Source organism: Pelecanus crispus, chromosome 3 (assembly GCF_030463565.1).
Source record: "Pelecanus crispus isolate bPelCri1 chromosome 3, bPelCri1.pri, whole genome shotgun sequence".
Classification (NCBI taxonomy): domain Eukaryota; kingdom Metazoa; phylum Chordata; class Aves; order Pelecaniformes; family Pelecanidae; genus Pelecanus; species Pelecanus crispus.
This window is the reverse complement of record NC_134645.1, coordinates 99,569,137-99,594,586: the sequence shown is the minus strand read 5'-3', so window position 1 is coordinate 99,594,586 and position 25,450 is coordinate 99,569,137. Positions and strand designations below refer to the sequence as shown.

Here is a 25,450-nt window from a genome sequence, read left to right as displayed (position 1 = left end):
AATGGCGACATTCTTTCTGCCTATTCTCCTCACCCTTCTGCAATTTGGAATGCTGTCCTCTGGACAACTGCACAGACTACTGGCCAACCCACCGCTTCAGCTGTGCTTATAAAGACACAGCTCATTTCTGGTGGTCAAACTGACATTTCCCAACACCAGAAATATGAGTCAAAACCAATCTGTTGCCCAGACAAAACAGGCAAAAACTGCTGATCAGGGGGAGCTTTGCCCTCAAACCCATCTGTAACTAGCAGGAAGCTCTAACCCAGACCCAGCTGCAAGGGCCTTACGAGCCTTGCAAACCTAACTTGACCAAACCTCAATACTGCAGGGAAAGAAGATGAAATGTCTGTCAGTATTATGGCTTTAGATTTTCCTGGCAAATGACTCCCTTGCCAGTACAAAAAGGCACACAGAAAGCAAATATCTAGCCCATTCAGTTCCAGTTGCACTAGGAAGACTATTTCATTAAAATTTAGCACGATATAATTCCATTAATTCTACCTTCTTTGCTAACGCAACAAAATAAATGTCTCAAATCCCTCACTTAAGTGATGTGTAAGTATGCCTGTCGTATCAATTTCAAACCAGGGACTAGAAAAATAGGATTAGAACAAGGTGAACCAGTCCAATGGCTAGGATAAACTGAACAAGTGCAAGGCTCACATGGTCCTGTTTAATGGAGTTAAGCCACAGGAAGAGTGGGAAGCAGTGCAGAACTTATTCTCTGTTGTGCTTTTTTATTACAGATATATATATCCCTGCTCCTTTTTATTTGTATCAGAACTGTTGTTCTGAAGATGCCTATTTCAGTGACTGAAGCGTCCCTTTCCTAAAAACTTTTGATTTTACAAATGAAATAAAACGAAATACAATTTAAATGTGGAATTCTAGGAAATGTGTCTAGCACATACAAGAGAGACTGGGCAATGAGTTGTATCAAAATTAAGTGGAAACCTCAATATTTCTGTTAACAAAAAATTAATCCTAAATTAATGTCCTGTTTATCAATTTGTTAAACTCCCATTGCTGGGGGAAAAAAAAAAAAAAAAAAAAAAAAGACAACCACAAACAAAAAACCTCCAGATAACTTTTACTAGCTACAAATGTTTAATAAGACTATCTCCAGTGAGCAATTTCAAGAATGCTACTTATATTTTCAACTAAAAAAAAAAAAAATCCCCAAAAACATAAGCACGTACACAAAACAATTTTAAAACAAGAGCACAGCAACTTTGTCCCTAAAAAAGACTCCAGTGATTATGAAGGGACAGAAGAGTGATTTTACTGGTTTTCTTTTCTTTTTAAAAGGAGAGAATTTATGTAATTGCCAGGAAACTGCTGTACAACAAAAAAAGCTGTAAAGAGCCATATTTCTTGGCCTGGCTTCCAGGAGCTATGTTAGTAATCACATAATTTAACCCAAATTTGCAGATATCCACAGATTCAAAATAACCTGGGAGACCCTCCATGGACTTGCTACTTTTCTTTTGATGACTCTGGGCGTCTTGCTGAGGCTGTCTGCTGCAGTCAGGTAGAATACCAGAAAGTAAAATAACGATAACAACAATACATGGAGCTATTTTTATAGTGTCTGAATCAGTCTCTATGGCAACATTTTTTAGTTTATTTAGATTTTTTTAAAAATCTCTGTCTCTCTCCCACTTCTTGCATTATTCTGTTGAGTGACAGACATTGATAGAGAGATAAAACATAATGTCCACATACAAACATCTGTCAAGTTTGGAAGAGTAGGTGGTTGTTTGCTTTATATTTGACCTTTCCCTTTCACAGATATTTCAAAGACATTCCACTAAACTTCTTCCTTTTTCTTTGAGAAAAAGTTACTAAGAAAAAAAGAAAGATTCATTCAACTTGAAATCCAATTACTCCAAATATGCATAGATATATAGTTTTTTCCTCTTCGAGTCTGAGTGTTTTATGAGAGTGGTGTGTGTGTCATCATTACTGTTTTATAGTTGGGGGGAGGCAAGTACAGAGAGGAAAAGAAAAAAAATTATCCAAGGTCAGCCAGCCAGCTAACAGTTTCACTGACTGTAGTAGCAGATTTACAAATTTTCAGTACCTTAACAAGTGGTTTCTGATACTACACTTTATACCTAAACTCTCCTTATTTGGAAGGTTTACAATAGAGCATTTCTGGTTTATTATATCCTTGCCTCTCTCTTCTGTTGCTGTATGAAAAATGCCCACAAACAAGCAGGAAACAGGACTATACCCTGAGAACTGTGAAACTGCCTGCCTCAAAAGGCCATTAAACTCACAGAGAAAAAGAAACCTGTATGAAAGTAGAGGAAATTTGTTTTTATAAAATCCTATTCAGTAATATTAAATTATTTCATGTAAGAATAGTAGGTCTGAAACGTATGTTCTTTATTGGGGGGAAAAAAGGTAAGACTGAAGAGTGATGGCTATAATGAAATGGGATTGATATTCGTGGGCAGTATAGGAGTGAAAGCAGCTGGTGTTGGTTTGGGCTACCTGCACAAGAGTTTTACTGAGCATCTTGGACCTTTGTGTAAACAGACCAGCAGAGGAGTGCCTGTTCTTCTTCAAAACTATGTAGATGAAAGGAATTTTCTTCACACTGGCAGAATTCTTATCCCTCATGATTTGACCTGATTTTTAAAATTATCTGATATAATGTTGCTACCTGCGAGCTTTACAACATAAGAACAGCAGTATCGGATCAGCTCAGTGATCTGTCTTATTCACTGTGCAGTCTACACTAATCAGACATATAGGGAAGAGTATAGGAACAGGGAGGGAATGATCCTATCTCAGATATGCCTTCCTGACTTTTTGCAGACAGCAATTTAAAGATTTTCTGAGTAAGGACTGCATTCAAAGCATCCAGCAGTCAGCCTATTCTCTAATACATTTTAAACTCATTTATCTCTTTGGCTACCTTCAAATCCTAAAGCAGTTAGTTCTACATTTCAATTTTGTGATGTATCAATGACATAAAAATAAAGTAATATGTTGAGCATCCTGGTTCTAACACTTGAAATTTTATTTCAATGCAAATAACATTATTTGTATCCTGAACAGAGTTGTTTGTCTTTACAGTCCCTCACAATAACTGGAAGTAAATTTTAAAAAGCACCACAGATGAGACTGATTCATGTGTATCCAATACTCAGACAAAATTGCAGATGATCTGCTGCATCCTGTTGGCTGTTATGTTTCATGCAAAAAACAGAGTGTGTGATACAAGCCAAAGTGTCATCATTTCAGCTTCATCAGAATGCGCTTATATTTTTAAGCACCAGCAATTTTCTTACAAATATTATAAACTCTGCAATTTCTTTAATTGAAAATTTAGTATTTGATGGTTTTGTGATTTAGAGTAAGAAACTGTATGAGGAAGTTTTGAAATGTATATGGTGATATTTTATTGAGATCAATTGAGTAATTAGAATGAGTGTTCTCACCAGAAAAGTTTAAAAAAAAAATCCATGAGTAATATCAACCAATGCTTTTGTGCCACATATAGACAGAAAGCTGTTTTACAATTGGCCAACTAAATGTAGAATAAAATAGTCAAAAATATTCTTTAAAATTATTTTTAATGGCTAAAAATAGAAAAGTTATTTAGAAGAGAGGAAGAGAGGGGGAAAAAAGCTACAAAATATCCGCCTCATCCAGCTGAAGTTGATTCAACAGTAGTTCTAAAGTAATTAGTAGCAAGCACTTACCATAAAGCCGTCACAGCATTACCACCTTCAAGGGCTGAAAACAATTTATCTTTAGAAACTGTGTGCCTAGCATGGATTGAGAAGGTGATATTAATGAAAGAAAGAACCAGGAAACAGCAGCACGCTTAGAGCTAACTAGAGCTAAAATCGATGACAAGAGGCAGTCAGAAACACATGAGTAATTTATTAAGCAATGATAGATTTGGGTAAGCAGTACTGCAAAATCAGTCCTTCTTCTGATATGTGGGGTAAAGATAAATTAGCAGTTTTGTAAACCAAGCAGTTCTGCTTGCCCTTTGACTAATATATAAAACTAGACTTCAGGAAATACATTTGCTCCTTTTCTACCTGGCTTTCGCTGCTGTACTTATCCCCAAAGCTATATTAAGTCTCCTGAGGTAAAGACACTACTAGAATTAAACTTCTGTCAAGGCATCATCCTGAGTGATTATGTTATTAGTATCAGGTGTCCTGGAGTGTTCAGCTCTGTACCAACACTGAGGGAGACCACCGGGGGCTGCTCTCTCAAGGAGACTGCAGGTCTGAGTTGGGCACAGAGCAGATACAATTCAAAACACTAGACCCAAAGCAATAAAGATGTAGTTTTATTTGAGTCTACCCTCTCTTTGGTAGAATATATGTTCAATCATACAGTGATGTCACATGCTTCGTTAGGGAATACAAACCACCTTCTTACCAAGCATTAATATCTTTCCTGCACACATGCACATGGCCACTGTTCTAAGTGAAGCACAAGAATAAATAGCCCAAATAAATAAGAGAATCTCAGACCATCTTCTTTGATATGAAAAATACACAGATACAAGAATAAAGTACATTTTGTTCATAATAGGGGCTTTGTGCACTGCCTGCTTCCTCTTGTTGCTGCTTACATGTCCACAGCTCAGAAATTGATAGGACCTTCTTCAAAGTGATCCTGTAGCCTTTCTGGTTCCCTTCTTCTCCCTGGAATAGCAAACTTTGAGACACTCTAACCCTTTTACTGCTGTGGGCATCTTTAATGGCAATGTCTCCAACTTCCTTGGCAAGCATTATCTAAGAGCATAGCTAAAGCCCACCTGGAGAAAGCTGTCATGTTGCTAGGCACTAGTTCTCTCCATAGTTTATCCTGCTGAAATCTCTGTGTGTTCTCTCCAGCATCCCTCCACAAAATTTTTCCTTCTGCATTTGGAAATCCTTTTTTTCTCCAGCAGGATGTTCATGTTTTTAGACTCCCTAGGAGTTAAACAAAGGTGAAACCAGTAGATATGAGGCTTTGCAGAGAGTTTTGGGGTCCTAACAAGACTCCTTATAGTGACTCCCATAGGAAGAATATAGTTAGAGCATATAGGAGGAAGAACCTTGTACTAGTTGGTATCTGTGAGGAATCAGTGCTATCCAAACAGTAATGATGTCCCAGCTCCTCCTCCAGATTGTGTTGACAGGACTGGATTCACCTCACCTTACATCCCAAATGTGGTCTAACTCAGCTAACCCTTTTCTGCGGCTCCATGGGAAGAAATAGAGGGAAGTGGAATACAGGCAAGACAGGGCCAATAGAAAGGCTGATATTCTCCTTCATCAAGAAATCTGCCTTAAAGTAATATGATAGAGGAGCTATTACTAGTTATAACTCCTCCTGCTGCATCTGATCCCTCTACGAAACCATTTAATTCTTTGCGCCTCTAAAACACACAGGTTGCTATAATGTTCCTCTTTAATAATCACGACTTTACAAATTTTATTATCACACTAAAGAAATCATTGTGAAAGATTCCACAGTGCTTTGTCATAAATATTATTTTGTCATTACCACAAACCTTTTATCCTGCTGGTACATAGCACATAAAGAGAACACGATGAATGTGACACCTCACAGAATTTCCTCCTTGCTGGAAGACAATGCAAAAGTATATTGTTTTCTGGTGCAAGTGATGAATGGAAAATATTAACTGAGTGGAGAAGTTTACTTTTTTACCTATTGTTCTCTTTCCCATTCTTAGTCAATTTTCCATATACATCTATGGTCACAACCTCTTCTTTTCACTGATTGTGGATACTGTTGCTTTTTTCTTTCAGCTTCCATAAATTATGTAATTACCCATCATGCCAGTAGCCATGGTATACAATGACCAGAACCAATGATCAAACAGAGACAAAGTACACTGAGGAACTGTGTCCTTTGAATTCCTCAGAGTGCACATGCATCTATTGCTATACAATCTTTCTTCCATGTGAAAATCACTGAGATTTCATTAACATCATTAGAAACCCATAATTACTCAATATTTTCCCTGCCCTGTATTTAGAGGGACTCCACATTTATAGCCTAATTTCTTTAGCTATGCTTTCCATAAAATAGAGCCCTCTATTAGGAATTTCTTTCTTCCAGTTGAAATTTCATCCTGTAGATGAGGCAGCTTCATCACCATTACATAGATCTATACCTGAAGTGAAGAGAGAGATGGATGGCCTCTGAAACAACCCATGGTTAATGTATTAAAGGCATTACAAATTAATATCATGACCGTAAGAGGAATTAATATGATTCATGATGTTCTTGTATAATAAGTTTGTATTGATTGTGTTGTACATGAAGTAGGGCACTGTCAGTTGCCCAGATTGGAGATTCTGTTCTTCATCCCTCACTCCACCTTCACTCTTGGGTGCATAGGTTGACAGGATCTGTTATAGAGGTGTAAAGCAATATTCTCTGTCTTCTATCTGCTGAAAATTTTGCTTTGCAGTGCATAAACCATCCAAGTATCTGTCTGCCTCCACTTGCTTTTCTAGTACGGCAATGTGTGCTCTGATTCGAATACTACAGGGAAAGAGTACGTATTTCTGAAAAAAAAAATTCAGGTTTTCAATTAAATGAAACAGTAAAAACTGGTAGCCCACATGTGTACTCATATGTATCCCATTAGCAACCTTCACATGCATTTACATCAATTTTTTAAAAAGTGCCTGTCTGTGTGTGTATAAGTTATGTGAACACCGCTTGATTCAAAAGCCTCTGTTCTCTCTTCATAGGCACACACGCACACACACACGCACACACACACGCACACACTCCACTTGGGTTCAGTGTTAGGTTCCTGTACTGGTTCCGGCTCGGATGGAGTTAATTTTCTTCACAGGAGCTTGTATGGTGCTGTGTTTTGGATTTGTAACTAAAACAGTGTTGCTACGGCTGAAGTTTTAGGTATTGCTGAGCAGTGCTTACACCGCATGAAGACCTTCTCTGTTTCTCAGCTGCCCTGCCAGCAAGGGGGCTGGAGGTGGGCAAGAAGTTAGGAGGGGACACAGCTAGGACAGCTGACCCCAACTGACCAAAGAGATATTCCATACCATATGAAAATGTGCTCAGCAGTACAACTGGGGGTAGTCTTTCCAAGGTAGCTGTTGCTTGGAGACTGGCTGGGCAACAGTCTGCTGGTGGGAGGTGGTGAGTGATTGCCTTTGCATCACTTGGTGCAGTTTTTATTTTTCCTTCACTTATTAAACTGTCTTTATCTTGACCCACAAGTTTTTCTCACTGTTGTTCTTCCGATTCTCTCCCCCATCTTGCCTGGGGGAGTGAGCAAGCAATTAAGTGGGTGCTTAGATACTGGTCGAGGTCAGCCCACCACATTTGCTCAAATCCATCACGTTTTACTGGATCAGAGAACAAAGCCAAAATGTTCTACTTGCCTCTGTAGGTGGGCATGACCCCAAGCATTGGCATGAAGTCATCCATACTCTTGAAGCATTAGCATGCCTCCTGGCACAATTTTGTCCCAGAGTAACTAGTGTTATACCAGTCAATGCCCTGAGTTTGGGAGAGTTGGAATTGGCAACAGACCAGTGACAACAGGCTGTTTGGATGTGACCACCTTATTTTGGAGTACAAAGAAATTTACTAATATAGACATTTGCTGTATCATTCCAGCTGGCCACAGAATGAGCGAATGCTTTCTAACCTATTTTGTTTGCAAGTACAAATAGATGTAGCCATAATGTATCTTAAAAAAATTTACTTTATAAGCTATTTTTGAAAAATAAACTGAAGTTACGTGGTGTGAGAAGACTTTGGATGACCACAGTAATGTAGATACTATCTCCCTTTCCTGGATTTAAACGGCTTCTCTCAAAAGGGACCATTTCTCACTGTCTCCATACCACTAATCCCAAATGACACTGTCCTTTGAGGAAAACTGGGCATGTGGACTTGGTAATGTTAGGTTAATTGTTGGACTGGGTGATCTTAAAGGTCTTTTCCCACCTAAACGATTCTATGATTCTATGCTTGAAACTGAGGGTGCTCTTACGGACAAAATCATCCTTTACCTGTTATCATTATTCTTATAAAAAGACTTTTAAGACCTACATATACAACTGTGATTAAAAAGTAAACATAAAAAGAATAAGGGTAGGTGACATATGGTAATGTTGTAATAACATTGCAAAGCTTTTACTTCAGTGGTTTCAGTCACCAGTGTAAAGAGATGGAACTCTTACAGTTATGCAGAGAAGGAATATTTGCTGACACCAATATCCCAGACAAGAAGATGGACTGTTTTCATATGGCAGGATTATAATCATCACAGTCAGACTAAGTGAAAGGCAACTGCAGGCTTTGTTGTTGAACTTCTCATTCTAGTCATCATTTTGATTGCTGTGGAAACTCCCTAAAATTACAGTAATTTTATTGTTAGTAAATGAGATCAAAATTTAAAATAGAGCAAACAGATGATGATTTAAGAGTAGAGATACTCAAGTGACAATCACATTTTCCTAAAAGAAAAAATTCTTTGACAAGTTTTTACCCATGTACTATTGAGGGGCAACACAAGGCATTTTTTTCTATCTACCTAATGAGGGCTTTTCCTGGTTATTTTTCCATCAGGACATCAGTTTGCACTGGCTGTACTTGGATCCTCCTGTAGGGATTTGAAGTCTCACATACCAGGCTCCACTGTCTTGAACACATCAGTTCCGTTCTGTTAGCCTTTTATGCTATGACATCTCTTCAAGGAATCTCCTTTAATTCCTTGCCTTTGTCAGTGCCTGGACACCTCCTCTTTTTCTCAGAACTCCACAGGGAACTCCCTCTCAGCTGTGCTCTAAACTACTCTTTTCCTTAGCTGCAGTCATTGCTGACTCATGTGTAACCCGTGTGCTTAGCTCAGCCACCCCTTCATTATGAATCCTGGCTCATTGCTCCTAGGTACTTACACAGCCTCCACAGTGAACTTTTAAATAAATTAAAGTTAGGAAGACTCAGGACCTTTGGAACACTCTTGCGTGAGTTGCTCATCACTCTAATTCTCTTTTGGCTCTTATATCTTTTATTCTTCTCCAAACAGGTATAGCCATTAGAATGCTAATGCAACCAACTATTCCTACTTGCAACAACCCAAAGAGAGATCTGAAAATCTGGGTATCTTTAGGTAATAAATTCAAATGAACATACAGCACATTGTTGTATGTTCTAGCCAAACATCTTTTGCTTCACTGTTAATGCAGTTGTCTCATTATTCTCTCTCTTCAAACCTGCCAAGAACATTTGTCTTCATTTAAGAGAGCACACTGAGCATTCCATATTTTAACATAAAACAAAAATAGAATTTTCAGAGTCTAAAAACAGTTCCTGAAAAACAACTGTCCTGAAAACCAAAGTGTAATAACCTCAGTGAAGCCTGTTTATTATTTATCAATAATCTCCACCTTAATTTGCATAGTTCCCAAGTAAATAGAATTGTTTCTGACAGCCCAGTAGAACCAGTCTGACAGCCAGTGTGCATTCTCTTTTTTCCTATGAGACTTCTCAGGCCAAATTGCACTTTCATCAATATCAATCCAGTCCCTTAGGTTCACACTGCGCCTTCAGTTCTGCTTCTATAATACTGTTAGTCTCAATGATGTGCAAGAACATAAGAACTTCAATTCTTCAATGGTTTCAGAGACCAGGTTGATTTTTCTTGCACATAATTCAAAAGACAAATCTATATTTTATCCATCTTTAAATAAGAAATCTTTCAGACTTGGTGATGCAAAACCTCACAAAGCTATTTTTATAGAGGAATGTTTCAGGGTAGCATCACCTTCAATTTAATTTTTTAATTGTCATTCCTCAATAGTTCATTAATGAAGAAGTTTTTTCAACAAAGCATACCAGTGATTTCCACTTTTTTACTTGAACAGAGATGATCACTTTACACTCAAAAGGGTTGAGTTTTCAGAAAAAAAAAAATACCAAATACAAGAAAAAGAAGAGAACTAGGAAAGAATGTTCTCTGGCACAGTGAAACATGACTATTACAACGCAGTGATAGCAAGTTGAGATTAATTAGTCAGGAAGAAGTTGAAAAATTTGTATTTAAATTGATTTTATGCTTCAGAGTTGTAAAGAGCTTCTTATTTTCTTTTATATCTGCCTGAAAACCTGCTGTTCTGAGCTTCATAAACTTCACAACACATTCATGTGAGGACATAGCTAAAATATTAAGTTACTTTGTCCTGACAGAGTTGACATTTACCTTGTTTAAAGTGTTTAACATCAAAGCCAACAGAATAAATTTGTGAAGTAGGCCATATTCACTTACCAGAAAAATATCATCCAATACTTTGTAAACATTTAAAACACTTAGGATAAGAAGCGAGATCACAAGCCTCTGCTCATACACCTTTCATCCCTTATTCTATAGGTGTAATGCCCAATATAAAGCCCACTTAAATTAATGGAATTCTTTCCGCTGACTTTTGAATTAATCCTGTAAACAATTAGAGGATCCTATTCCTTCATGTCCTGCCTGCCCAGAAAAATATACATATCCACAGCACAAAGGCAAAAAGGGAAGAGCTTCCCTTGCCAGGTATTGTAATCGAAGAAATTAAATTGCCTCTGAGTAACCTGTTCTATGATAGTGCTTGTGCTGAGCTCATCTGCTTGAATATAACCTAGCAATAACAATCCAAACCAGGAGGAAGACTAAAATGAGTATGAGCGTAAGGAAACTGTATGAGACCTGTCTTCCAACTGGCTTTCAATTTACAGTAGGCATGCCACCAAGAAAGCAATTCTGAGTTAACACATTACAAACCTGCGCATTGCACTGACAATCTCCAGAAAATGCTCTAAACAACACAGAATGAATTTTACTGTCTCATATGTTAGTAATAGCTGAGCATATTATGAATTATCCAGCTGGACTTCTTGCCTCTATCCCAACCAGTAACCAAAATGAGCCACAAATATTTCTATAGCCCCAAGGCAAATTAGCACAACACGGCTTGCATCCATTACAACCGAGCCCTCCAAGGCAGGAAAACAGTTGTGTGCAAGCTGTCAGGCAGGGTTCCTGGCCCAGGCTCTCTTTCAATCTGTGCATGGGCCTGGGCTGGGAGAGCATTTTTTGGCCCAGGTCAAAACTGTGCCAAGGAATTCACTAACAATTTAGCAGCATGGATCACATGCCAGTGCATAAAGGATGCCTTTACTGTTACTAGCATAGACAGATTCTGCCATACGACAGAGCAAAGAAGGCTTGCATATGCAGCAAGCAACTTTCATGAACTCTTTTCCATCCCAAAAACCAGCAGCCTATCCTTTCACATCTAGCTGATAGAATGGGTTTGTACTATGTGCATTATAAGGTATGGAGAAGAATAGTGTCTAACAGAGGAATTAGTTTGGGTAAAAACCAGCAGTTGTCTATAGACATAACTGGGGGATGCCAAAGTACAACTATACAGTATCAAATTTAAATGCAGAGGTTATTGATATGAGTGATAGAGTTGACAACCATCAAAGGAGGACTTGAAGAAAAGTAGCTGCAAAGGACAGAAGCTAAGAGAAAGCTCTGTATACTTTTAATGGATCAGATATGAACAGCACCTCTATTGCTGGACTCTGCACCTTGGAAGAAATGGGAGACATTCTGACTGATCTTCATAAGTAAGTGTCAATAATGACTGTGAATGCTTTACTCACAGAGAGGTAATTTTCAGAAATACCTTTCAGGTAAACATTGGAAAAAGAGGAGCAGGAACTGAATCTGTCAGTAAAGCATCTAGAGAAACTTTAGGTGGAAATAAAAAGACAGATATTTAAAGTGTGTCTAGAAAGTGCAAATGCAGAGAAAATTTACAGTTTAAAGTATAAGTTTTCTCTCAGTCACACTTATAGCATTGCCCTAGGATTACTGGGGTTATACTGTCAGATAAGAGGACAGACTCCGGAAGAGAAGACAAGATATGACAGATAAACAAACCTTAAATCAAAATAGCTGAACAAATTATACTGCATCCTGAGACTGGGCACATGTAGTGGCCTCAAAGTTTAGCAACTGTTGTGATAATCTGCACGTGATACCAAAAAAAAAAAAAAAATCTCAAAACTTCATACTGAAACTATCTTCTTGTGGCACTGCAGTGCTGTTGATGATATAGATGTCTTTCATGAGGCTGTAGTTGTAAACTAAACCAAAGGAACTTCAGAAACAGCTGGGTCATTTACAGCCAGCTTATAAGCTATTTATCAGAACCTAGAAAGTCATCTTGCTTGTTGTGGGCAAACAAAAATGATTGTGTGGAAGAATTGAGTGTCCTTAGTTATCGCTCATTATCTTTGTGGGAGAGATCACATAACTACTCAAAACACACTGCTGTTGCACTAAAAAATTAGCTTGCTCTAAAAATCCAAGTAAAGGTTACCATTCACATTGTCTTGTACCACGTATAGAATCCTGGTAACTAGCTGTACATATGTCTTCACACAAATGCTCATGAAGTCAAATGCTAATTATTTTTGATTATCATATCAGATATCAGAACACAATGTAATGAAGTTAAACCACTTGAGCCTTCAACTTTTAAGGACACCAGAGAAGATTTTTAGAAGATCTAAAAGTTTGTCTATAAGTTAATTAAAGTAAATAGTTTCATAGCTGTTGGTTTAAAACATGAATAACATTATTTTAGGGCCATTCTTTCCACTATAGTGTTATTTTCATTATGGGTATCAGATTTCCTGAATTCTTTGCTTGAACAAGTTTTGTTAGCAGTACTCGAGCCTGGCAAAAGAAAAAAACAGGATTTTTTAAATGGTATCTTCCAAGCTTCAAAGCTTTCTGGTGCCAGTAATATTAATTAACCTGGAAGAGAAACCTGAAAGTCTACAGCTATGATTCCTCAGGTGTTTAAAATTCTATGTTTCAAATATATTTGCCACTGAAGAGGCAGCCTTCCTTGCCATATTTTTTTTGCCATTGAAAATCTGTGCCCCTTCTAGAAAAACACTGCTGAGATGCAAGCCCTTACTTCTTTGTCCCACAGCCTCTGAAAGTCCATCCACTATTTTATGGCAGTTTACTCTAGAAATAAGTATTTAATCTAGAATTCAGTTGTATCTGACCAGTATAAGGTATCCCTGTATTCTGACAGTGTCTGGCATTCCTAAGACAAAGGTACTGTACTGTGCAAATCAGTTTAAGAATAAATAATAATAAAAAAGCAAATAAAGAATAATAAACAGCATGTTCCTTTATGAATCTATATTTTTAATTTAAAGAAGGAAAAGATAAACTGTTTTATAGTTGAGGACTTGAGAGTCACAAAAAGCCAATAAAATATACCAGATTTGACATAGAATTATATTTCTGCTCTTTGCTATGTCCTCTGCGTTCTCTTTGTTTTGTTTGTTCTTTGTTTCATTTATTCTTTGTTTCATTTATTCTCTATTGAGGTCTTCAAGTGCTCTTTCTCTGTGTATTCAGTGCATGGTCAGAACTTCATAAGAATAAAATTAGCACCCATTTAATTTATCTCCTTCGGCTTATCTCCTCAGAGCTAAATCAAGGGCAAGATTTTTTTTTAGTCTCCAAGAAATTTTATTATTTAAATGATTTTCTACAGGCTTCCATTTCTACTTCATGACATAATCCAGCTGATTGTATTTTAGCCCTATTCATTTTGCTATCACCAATACAGATTTCGTTTTTCATGTTCATTTTCCAGTAGCTTTGATTCTTATACTATTTGTCAGAACCCGCAGACAGGCAACTAGTTTGTTGAAGGAAAAAGAACCTGTTCCCGGTCAAGAAGACAAATCAGGTGTCCTTACAAAACCTTCTTTGTCTTTGTGTGGAAGATCAGTTCACACTGCTATTAAAAAAGAACACTGTTCTATTAAAAAAAAACCCAATGACCAGTTGCTCCAAAAATAATAATAAATTATTATTTTGAGGTTGCATTTATGACCTATTTTTTGTAGGTCATAAAAATGGATAAATGTTCTCTATATTATTCATCATTATTACATTAAAAATATTAATGGCTAGAGTAAGTAGTTTTGAATTTGCACAGGTTTTTACATTTCTCAGCTGTGCTTCAGTACCCTCATTCAGAATGGGTGTCTTACAAGAATGAAAGAAAGGAAGAACTTGGTACCTGATGTGAGCTCTTGCTTTCAGTAGTGTATTGTTTATTAGAAAGGAATGAATGGTCTTACTTAGATATTCAAGGTAGCTAAACACTTGAAGCTCAATTAAAGCTCATGAAATTGTCATTCTGAGGACAGAAAAATTCCCTTCCCCCACTTTTAATTAGAATTCAATATGGGGAGCTGAGAGCAACAGCAATGGGAGAAAGAGGAAGTTAGAGTAACAGAGTTGAGTTAATTTCAGAAGCTTGAAGAAATAATGAATAAATTAAGCTGTTAAAATTAATTTTGTTGCAAGTTGACAGGTGCTCAGCACAGGTAATTAATTCAGTGGGTTTTAATAAACTAGAATTAGAAACAAATAAGAAACACCTCCTCCTAAAGCAACGGAAAAAATGTGTCCCACTATCTCTTGGTGCAGACAGGTTGACACACTGGGGCTTTCTGTGAGTGATGGGCTACAAGTTTTTAGTGATGCTGCTGCATGTGCAGCAAGCTGACAGGAGGTGGTCGTCCCTTGGCAAGGGAGAAGAGGAGAGGGAGAAGGAGAGATTGGGAGTAGTCCATGACCTGGTGAGAAAATAAAAAATGCTAATAAAGTACTTGCTAAATTATGGCTCCTTGGCTAGACATACTCAATGCCCCATTTAATAACAACCTTTGGTGAAAATGAATTTTTGTTCCTATTTGGAAATAGACTTCCCAGATACAGCGCTTTCCCAGACAGAACAGCATTGTATGTTTATTTGTTTATCAAAGGGGAAGAATACAGAAGTACATAAAAGCCAGATTTCCAGGGGGGGTATTGGTCAACCGTGCTGAGCCCATGGCTATACCTGGGAGAGGGGAGTTTCATTTGCCAGGACTGCTTCTCTGGCTGGGGAAGGAGGGACGCTCAATTCACTTCAAGCACTGCCTGCACCTGATTCTGTCCTCACGATCCCACAGCAGTTGTTAGGTGATGTTTTGAGGCTGATTTGCATCTTTCTGATGGCAAGGGATGCAGATATACTGTTATATCAGCGGTACGAACTTACCATCGGTGTTCATTAAAGACCCCTGTCAGCCATGCAGAAGAGTTAGTTATAATCAGCAGTCATATATTCCAGCTAGAGCACAGATCGCTTCTAATAAAACTTGCTTCTGTCTTCTCATTTTGGGATCAACATGATCATTAACTTTTTCATGACAGTTTTTTCTTCCACAACAGCCATGTTCGCATTTGTCTCAGATTATCATCATCTTTCTTTCAATAAAGGGGATAAATTATGAACTAAATCCTACAGTCTGTACTCAGTCAGCCATAAGACTTAGCAATGTTTTCACAAAAAAAAATCAGGATATGTTTGTATTTACATTATTTATAAGGGAAATAGTATATTCTTTTTTTTTTTGAGGGTAATACTGTGTTTTACCTATGCAGTTTCTCCCTAGAAGATTCTGTACTATTCCTCAAAAGTCATTTTATTGTCAAATTCTTGTTCCAACAGAACATGCTAGCTTTTACAAAAACATTGATAGGAAAGCAAATTAAAGTTCTAGAGTGGGAATCTATAACGTATGAGCCAGCTAGTAAAAGAAAGGACATTTCTGTATTTTCTGTTATATTTATTGAGTGTTTCATTGCATAGCTTTCATTTTAAATAAGTATTTATTTTTCATATACAGGAAATACTGGTATAGTCAGGCTTTACTAGGATAGATTTTATGAATCCACATACTTTAGGGACATCTATCCATAAGAATTAATGGTAAAATCTAGGCTGGAATGACAAGTGCCTTTTCGGGATCTGCTGTTTTTTCCAGTTTACATTCCTCGCTTTTAAAAAATAAACAATAGTTCTCTTACATATAATTATGTAGAACCCCTTTCCCCCAGATTTAAATAGACAATTTGACCCAGGATTAGAGAACAAGGTGTTTGTCACATCTGTAAATTCATAGCAGGAAATCGTTAAGTTTTGACTCTTCAAGTGCATAACTTTTTGAAAGTTCAGAGGTTGGTATCAGCTAGTGTTAGTATTCAGCTGGTATCAGTTATCAGCTATGTATTTGAGATAACTATTGGAGTGAACCAACACAACTGATTTCAGATAAGAATCTGGGAAAATTAACACAATAGGAAATTCAAAACAAAAAGACCTGAAAGTAATTAGGAATATAAAAAGAACTAAAAATATATGTGTTGTCATATATATCTTATCCTTCCCAACTTTTTGTAGCTACCAGCCTTGATTCAACAATGTATGCAAGTATCTATATATAATTAGGAACTTACATATTTTCTCCCTAAAATTCTCAGTTTTGCTGAACTGGGATTTTAGTAAAAAAAATTGACTAGCCTTTTATTACATGCATGTAAGATAGCTATTAGACGTGTATGCTGCAAAAACAAATAATCATAAAAATAATATCTACTTTTCTCAGCTATGATCTTGCATTGTTATATTGGGTGTGTGAAATATTTTTTTTTAACCTTGATATAATTTTGACACTTCAAATTGTGATAAGGATAAATTGATAAGGATATTCTCAACATTACTGTGTGGGTTTGGTTCTGGGGTACAAAGCATGCTGCATTTTATAGCCTGCAACTGGCATTTTAAGCAACACAGTGGAGGGTAGATCATCATTTATGCCAAGAAGCTCATTTATATAAGCTACAATGTCAAGTTTAATTAAGGGCTATAGTGACAAAAGAAAGCCGATTACATGTGCTCAAAATACTTTTCAGATGACAGATGACTGACACCCATAAAAACAATATCCAGGGTAATTGTTAAGGTTATGATACTTAAACCTGACTAAAAAGATCTCAGGCAGTATATTCCAATAGGTTAATGTTCTATACGATTTAAATAAAAAATTAAATAAATCAAACAATCTATTGACTAAAACTCAGATTTACAGTCAGGAACTTTCTGCATGGGTGGAAAGAAAATATAACTGGCAATTAGGAGCATTTATATCCCCACATTTTCTTTATTCAGCTCTGTGAGATTTTATAATGAGCAGCTTTGTAACTTGCTTACTACAATGGCTTTATGATGATCCCTGGTCAAAGTAAATGTGTAGAGAAAAAGCTGGTGGCATGATTTATTTTGTGTTCTTTGTCCCTGCTCAGCACACTCAGTGTTTGGGCAAACAGTCAAAACCTCTTCTGCCTAATCCCCATCAACATCTCTCTTTCTTTCTCTCTCTGTGGCCACCACATGACAAAGGGGGAGTTGATGCTAAGGATAAAGGTCAAGATGATAGAATACGACAACTTTTTGAACTGAAAAGAGAAATGAGTGTTCCTAAGTATTCAGCATGAGCTTCTCTTTGCTCCCTGCAGGGCATCTGCACCACAACCACCGCATTTTTACACTTCTTCTTCTTAGCTTCATTCTGTTGGGTTTTGACAGAAGCGTGGCAGTCATATATGGCTGTTACTGGAAAAATTAGGACACGACTCATAAGGAAACGTTTCCTGTGCCTTGGATGGGGTAAGTCCCTAAAATTCATTTCCTCAGAATCATTGGAATTAAACATTTAATGCAATGACAATGTCAAGAATATAATAATTTTCTTCAGTAAATCTGAAAGATAGTAGACAGCACATTACTAAAAAGAAAATGACGTTAGGAGCCTTTCTACTTTATCTCAAGCTCAAGCTATGGTGGTCTATGTTTTAGCATTCTTTTATAAATATGTTTTAACAAAATTTTAGAAGATTTTTGGCAAAGTAGTGTAATATCAAGAAATCAAAATAAAACAAGAAAAAACATTCACTGAATATTCATGAAGCCTCTTTCTAGTTCACTTTAAGACCTGTCAAATGTACCAGTAATTTAGCTACATCAAAGTGGTACACCGTGGGCAGAAAACAGTGTCGTCCTCCCTGCCAGTGCTTCAGAAAAACAAATTCTGCAGTAGCACTGTGCTTCATTAAATGATTCATTCCATGTAAAATTGGCCACTTTGCATTAGCTTGCCCTGTCATTTTTTTGTCCAGGCAGAACAGCAATATTTTGCTCAGCATCTAATGGTTATTACTGTTTTGGGTTTTTTTCAGGTTTACCAGCATTAGTGGTTGCAATATCAATAGGCTTTACCAAGACAAAAGGATATGGAACAGCCCACTAGTAAGTCAATCTGAAATGACAAATTATGTTTTTAATTAACAAGACCGTCATATCCATCGGGAATTACATAGCATAGTCTAAAGGCTCTACAGATATCCATTCACACTTGGAACTGCCCTAAGAGTCACTGAGTGGTCTGCAAAAGAACAAAGAGAAAACCATATGCCAGTCTTGGACTGAGCTCAGCAAAGTGCCATGGATCCTGGATTTCTTGTGAGGTTTTGAACTAGCAAGCCTTTTAGAAACACTGAGGATTATGTCCACTTAGACACCTAACATTTATATACATTTACCAAAGAGAATGTTAAATGTTATGGCTAGCCTTTGTCAACCTCCAAACATGTCTAAAACAGTACTGGCAAGAGCCTCTTAGGCACCCAGGTTTCTGCCCACCAAGCATGTACCTCAGCTTAATTCTCCTGAGGTGCTTGGAGCCAAAGCCCTGCAGAAATCTCAAAATAGCTCTCCCATACATTCCCTCTCTCCTGGAGTGCCTGATCCAGCCCATTTCCTGGACTGGGCTGTACTTGAGCAACAGTGAAGAAGAGATCTGTGTACTTCATTTACATTTTATTAATACAGTTCCTGTTTAGCCACCTGGCTGGTTCCAGCGCATATTTAGCAATCTGGAAAATTCACTTCTCAGCAAGGCTGCCCCTTGATTGTCTCCTGTTGAATAAAGAGCTTGGGCTGAGCCTCCCTCCTGCCAGCAGACCGCTCCAACCATCAAGATGTTATGTATGCGAGAGTGCATTTCCTTCAGTCGTCCTGTTTGGAGCTCTCCTCACGTTGCCTAAGAAATTAAGTATGCATCTGGACAGAAAGAGGAAATATGACTCTGTAGCTTGGTAATGAGGGCATTCATCAGAGATGTGGATGAGTTAGGTCAAGTCCTCGCTTCAATGAATATTTAATTATTCTCCTTAGCATCATTACTGAGTGATATCAGGATTCCCCCTCCCTGCCCTGTGTGTCCCACCATCTTGACAAATGGCAGGGAAGGCTTCAAGCCCTTGCTCCAGCTCTGGGTGGGTAAGGATCAAAAACAAATGTCCTCCTGAATACCAGCTCTGACCACTGAACTCTTTAGTTTTAAATTGTGACAACGTGTGCCTTGCATTTTTTTAATGAGGAATGGCTTAACTAACTGAAGTGCTTAACTTGCACTTATAGCTGGCAATCATTAGCGAAACAACAGTCTTAAGCCATCTTTTGGGAGCCATATTGAGGACCTGCTCCTCTGACATTTTTTCTAACTAATAAGTGCTCATCTTGCTGGTATTTTTTATTATTTAGTCCTTGAACCAGGACCGGAGAACCATTTAGGCTGTGAGAATTACAAATCACAAGATTACAATGTCCAGACCCCATTGGGGATGTAGCTCTTGCAGGATCAATCCCATTACATTTACTATATTGAAATTATTAATGTGTGACTACTTGCTTTAGTTAGTGTTGCTTTCTGCTTCCTTCCTGGGCTGAATGCATTTTTAAAAGACGATATACTGCAATATTCAAACAAAGCAACAAATCATTCATTAAGGGTAACCTGGAAAGTAAAAAAGAGCAGGTCTCTCTACATATAACAGCTCCTCTCCCAGGATCCAAATTCAGCTCACATGGTACTGTGAGACAAAAGCACAAAGGGAGAGTACAAGGGACAAACAGAACCATAATGTAGCTTTCTCATCTTATTTGCAAATACATTTTCTTGGCATCTGACATCAGAATTACATAAGGAAAATGGAATGCAAGGAATGGAGATTCTTCCTCCATCACCAGCTGATATGCTGTCCCCCCCTCAGAAGCCAGCAAAGAATTGTGTCCCGTAACAACTGTTGGGCAGTGTAAAAGCAGAGCTCCTGTCCTGTTCCTCCTCCCATAACTAAAGCACTTATGTAAGTTTTTTAACTGCTTACGCTATATTTGGCCTGTTTGGCTGCAATCAATTACACACATGCTGCCATCAGAAATGCATTTTGTTGCAAACTATTCCTGGTCTGTAAGATGCTATTTTTGAAAATGACGGTTTCAAATGGAGAAAATTAAGAGTGAAAATGAGAGAATTGATTCCAGTCCCATAGTCCCACATATGAAGAAATTGATGGAAGGGAAAAAGGCCCAAGGATCTTTGAAGCAGATCTCAGTTTCATATGGTATATGACTGATGGGGGTGGCTTGAATTGCTCACACTCAAAACAATTCTGTGATCAACTGTCTCCAATTTCTGTTTCTTTTAGTCCTAATTATTAGACAATTATATTACTGTACATTCCTGCCACACACACACACACACACATATATATATATACATGTGTAGCTGGCCATTACAGAATTCCAGACGTAAGAGACCATTAATATTATGATGTGCTTGCATTTCATTTACTTGGTTTTCAAAAGTCCAAAAACAGTACTGGAAAATAAAGAAGATATGTATGATTTTGATGTGAATGTTTCTGGATGTGAGATCCAAGTAAATTATTTGAATACATATACTTGAGTTTTCTTATATGTAGGTGTGATCATGCATTCAAATAAACATGTAGTTCTTTCAATGTGTAATCACCAAGAAGATAGCACAGCTGCATTTACTTCAGTGTGTGAAGCTCCTGATCTTTTGCAGATACGGAAAGCTTTACATCATGGTTTATCAAATATTTAGGATTTGATTCTGTAAGCAGTCTGTGTTTGGAAATCTGATGGTTTTCAGTGAAAGCCCTGATGCAGTATGACAAACTCTGCAAGATTAGTAGCTCACCAGAAAATACAGTTTTCAGATGCTTCAAAATATACATTTAAATTGTTTGCAAAATATTCCAGAGAATGCAAAACAGATCATATTTGATTTTTCTTTAATGGGAATATTGCCTGTAAGACCTAGTTCTAATAGCCATTACTAAAGAACATAAAAGGAGATATGTAGAAACTTGTTTTCTCTGAAGTTCTACATTACAGGTACTTGACCTTTCATTGATTTAAGTATAGAACCATCAGACATTGCAAACTGGAAATATTTCTAGATACCTACCTGGCAAGTCCTGTTCAGTTAACTCATCATACACGGTTAGAGGAGATTTAATAAAGATTTGCAAACTTATTTTTTGTGGTGCTCTTAATACATTTTAGTCATTTCAGTATATGTATAATTCACATTAAAACTTTTGAAACATTAACAATTGGTAATGGAAATAACTTTCAACTCTGTACATCGTATCAACAAAGTAATTTTTTTTTGTGTGTATGAATCTCTGTATGTAGGATTGAACATACCCTGGAAGAATCTCATGCTGTAGTAATTATTAAAGCTTTCTTGGCAATGCATTATACTCATTTTTAATTTGTGTTAGTTCTTCTCTAATGTTCTTTCCAGCTGTTGGCTGTCTCTTGAAGGAGGGCTACTTTACGCTTTCGTTGGACCTGCAGCTGCTGTTGTCCTGGTAAACATTAATATAATTTCCAGTATTTTCATATGAAATGATGGAATGTGCTATTTAAATTATAAAAGCTTAGTTATACAGTAGCATTACATTTTGCTGTAAATGCTGAGCTCAGTACTGTCTAACATACCTTCAGTATTTTGAATGATTCATTTAATTGTATCACTTCTTTATACCAGTTATCTCTCCATATTTACAAAGTAAGCTGCGAAAGAATAATGTACTGATTAGGGGCACAGAAAACTTGTTACAGACATCACTGAGTTATTATCAGTAGCATCTATGCAATTGTCACTGCCTTGTGAAGTTCAGTGACAGTCTTGATAGAGTGCTGCTTGGCAGCGTGGCGCTGTGCCAGCAAAAGCAACAGGAGGAGTGGAACCAGCCAGCAAGTTCTCCATGGCTACTGCTTTTGAAGGCAAAGAAAAAAATCATCATAGCTGGGAAATGCTACTCGTTTGTGTATTAATCTTCCACATCCCTGGAAATGCATTTAGGTGTAGGATTCACTTTGCCTAATTGTAGACATTTGCAATGTAGATTTCTGCATCTAAGCTAGTTATCCCAGCCATATTTCATTGTCAGTGGAGAAAAATATGTACTTTTAGGGCTCAAACCATCAGAAGTATTTCAGGTGTCTATTTTAGGGTAAGATGAATTGCACCCTACAAGTGCCATCACCTATCAGTCATCTGCTCTGCAGTCTGTATGGATTTTTTACAATAATTTGTTTAGCATTCTTCCCTTACAGATTTTGAAGCTAATTCTTCTTTCTACTCCAACAATTCTATACCAGGATAGCTCTATCAACATTGGCTATTTCTGATTTTCCCTTGCAAAAGGGAATCACTCTTACTAGTCTTCAAAGATACGACCATTTAGCTACATAGATTTTCCTGAAATGGATGTTTACGGCTCCCATAGAGTTTGTCTCATCATTGCCTGGAGTCAAGCCAGGATCCTGTTGTACCACTCACAGTCCCTGTCATGATAGGGGAGCCAAGGATGTTTACAGAAAGCCCATCTAATTTTCACATGGAACTGTATGTTCTCTGTGTAATTGGCAAGCTTTGTTCAGAGATGTTTGAAGCTCACAGTCGCAGTTTGCCCTACCATTAGCTAGTAGCTGTGGAAGGAGCTGTTCCATGCAACCACTTAAGCCTAAGTGTACGAAGCAAAAGAATTATATAACATCAGCTGAAAAATGTAAATGCTGAAAATAAAGTGATAATAAGAAAAGCTGGAAAAGAGTTGGCAGGACAGACTGGCAACAATTAGGTATTTTGGCACAGGTCTTGAAAAATCTGTTTGAAAGGAAAAAAGGATTACCCTTTTCTAATAAAAAAAATAAGGAACATTTATTTAATAGATTCAAAACTTGGTATTACCTCTTTGTAGGCCATGCAGAGGCTGGTTCATAGAGTTCAGTTCAATAATACAAATGGATAATAACAGTCATTAAGTTGTCCATTAAATACCATTAGTATGTCCATTGAGTGCCAAAGTCTGACTGCTGAAATACTTGAATTTTTTTTTAGGTTAGGTCTTCAACCCATGTGTGTGATCATAACACCATTTACTTTAATGGAACATTAACCCCAGGCATCCCTCTGGCCCACAAAAAAAAAAGGAAACTGCAGTCAAACAAGGCTCAAGACTGGCACTCTGATGAATGACATAGACAATGACTAATGTGCAGGAGGATATGGAAAACCACAGGCTGGTTCTGCATAAGTGGGAACACCCACATGGGCCATAAGTGCTTAAAAAGGAACACAGTTACAGTCATCATGTGCTTTGTCCAGCTATTCCCTGTGTGCACAACTCAAATGCAGTGTTTTTCCTGGAATAGGATATATCATTGCAATTAAAACTGAGGAAATATTACAGCTATGTTACTCCAGCTTCTGGCCAGCAGACATGTACCTATATAACTTGATACCAGGCACAATTCAAGATTCAAAAATAAGCCTGTTGTTGTGTGCTTATGTGTTACCCATTTGAGAACACAGACTTTTAGTGTGCTCAGGGATAATGTTACACAATTTCTGCTGGAATACTCAGAAATGTAACAGGAGGCATTTTGCAGGCCTGTAAGAACCTTTTTGTGAAATAACAGGGTAAAGTATATTCTTTCAGGCACTGAAAGATCGACTGTTTGTTTTCTGTTTGACAGGTCAACATGGTGATTGGCATTTTGGTATTTAATAAACTTGTTTCCAGAGATGGAATCCTAGATAAAAAGCTCAAACACAGAGCAGGGTAAGCAACAATTGGGTTATTTTAAAGCATATTAAAATTGAATCACCAATTTTCAATTACAGATATTCACCAAAAATGCTTTTGATTGTGCTTTGAACCTTTATATCAGTGTAACAGTGTGTCTAACAGATTCCATTCATCTCAAAAGCTGCTGTTGCATTATCCTGAGGGAATGCAACTAAACAAACTAAACATAATAAAACACAAGTACAACAGTATTAAGTTAATAATAATGAGGATTAAACAAATCTGAGTGGAGGTTTCACAAGACTGTCACACATGTAAAGTTGTTGCAGTTAGGAAAACAGTTTTATGAACTGTGTGTACTAAAGGAACCGATTATTTTTCTCTAGCTGTCAACTTCAATTACTATGGTGGGAAATGTTACTCATTTATGTAAACTGTTCTAAAATATATTTTACAGCAATATATCCCTTACTGAGGTCAATGCTATTCTGCCATTCTGACTATGTGAAGAATTTGCCTTTGTTGTTACACCCATATCTACATAGATGTATGTTCTAAATTAGTGTAACAGAATTTTGAAGTAAAAAAACATGCTTTAAAAGCAAAAAAAAAAGAAAAAAGGTAACTGGAACTTCTGTGTTACTGATTATTTACTTGCATTTACATTCAAATTCTGTTTGTTATCATGAGAAGAAAAGATTATGACAGTGGTGGTATCAGAAACTCTTTTTCACTGGATGACAATGATTTGAAGTACTGCAGCAGCAATCCTAGATTCATTCCGTATTGGAGAAAAATATTTCACAAGTGCATCATCACCTTCTTAGTGCTTATGAATGTATATTTAAACTTTGCATAATGATTTTTTACAGGTACATGTTCTAGTATTGTTTTTTGGGTCAGCTTGTAGTTAACACCACCAATATCTGCATTTCTAGCAACGATAAGCAATGACATCTTTATTTTACTGTGTATTACTGCTATGGGTAAATTTATTACAGCTTCACTTTGAATTATTTTACCATTTCACTAACAGTTGCATCCTTAATAAGTTCAATTTATTGGTTAGGTGAGCAAATCTATGATAAGTACTTCAGCTGGTGTGATCTGCATTTAATATTAATTCAATTAAATCTTTCTGGTTTTCAGCTCTTTCACCATTATTCTGACAAATATGTACCAAAAGCTTTCATTTTTTTCTTCTCTTTTCCCCTTTTTTCATTATAAAGTATTAATCTCTTAACCTTACTTTTGTCTAGATTGCTCCACCAACATTCTTAATTGTGTAATAACACTGATGAAATCTAGAATATTATAAAACTACACAAATTATTTCAAGAGTAGTAATAACTTAGCAATCACCAAATTCATATCTGCTCTAATTCCAGTGATTTAAGGTGTTGGAGCAGCCACAGGTTTGGCTTTGTACATGTTCTAACCATATCCAAGCTTAGATTTAACTGCATATTTTTTTCCAGCTACTCAATTGTCAGCTACAGAAATCTATTTGCTTAT

The 25,450-nt window shown here is 37.0% G+C and overlaps 1 protein-coding gene across 1 annotated transcript in view; it reads left to right on the top strand.

The window, feature by feature from the left end:
• Nucleotides 1-25,450, top strand: part of ADGRB3 (adhesion G protein-coupled receptor B3) — a 479,906-nt gene that overhangs the window by 417,825 nt on the left and 36,631 nt on the right. The window contains exons 19-22 of the mRNA XM_075707045.1: nt 17,480-17,630; nt 18,200-18,269; nt 21,640-21,706; nt 23,883-23,968. Coding sequence (XP_075563160.1) covers nt 17,480-17,630; nt 18,200-18,269; nt 21,640-21,706; nt 23,883-23,968 — 374 coding nt within the window. The remainder of the gene's footprint in view (nt 1-17,479; nt 17,631-18,199; nt 18,270-21,639; nt 21,707-23,882; nt 23,969-25,450) is intronic.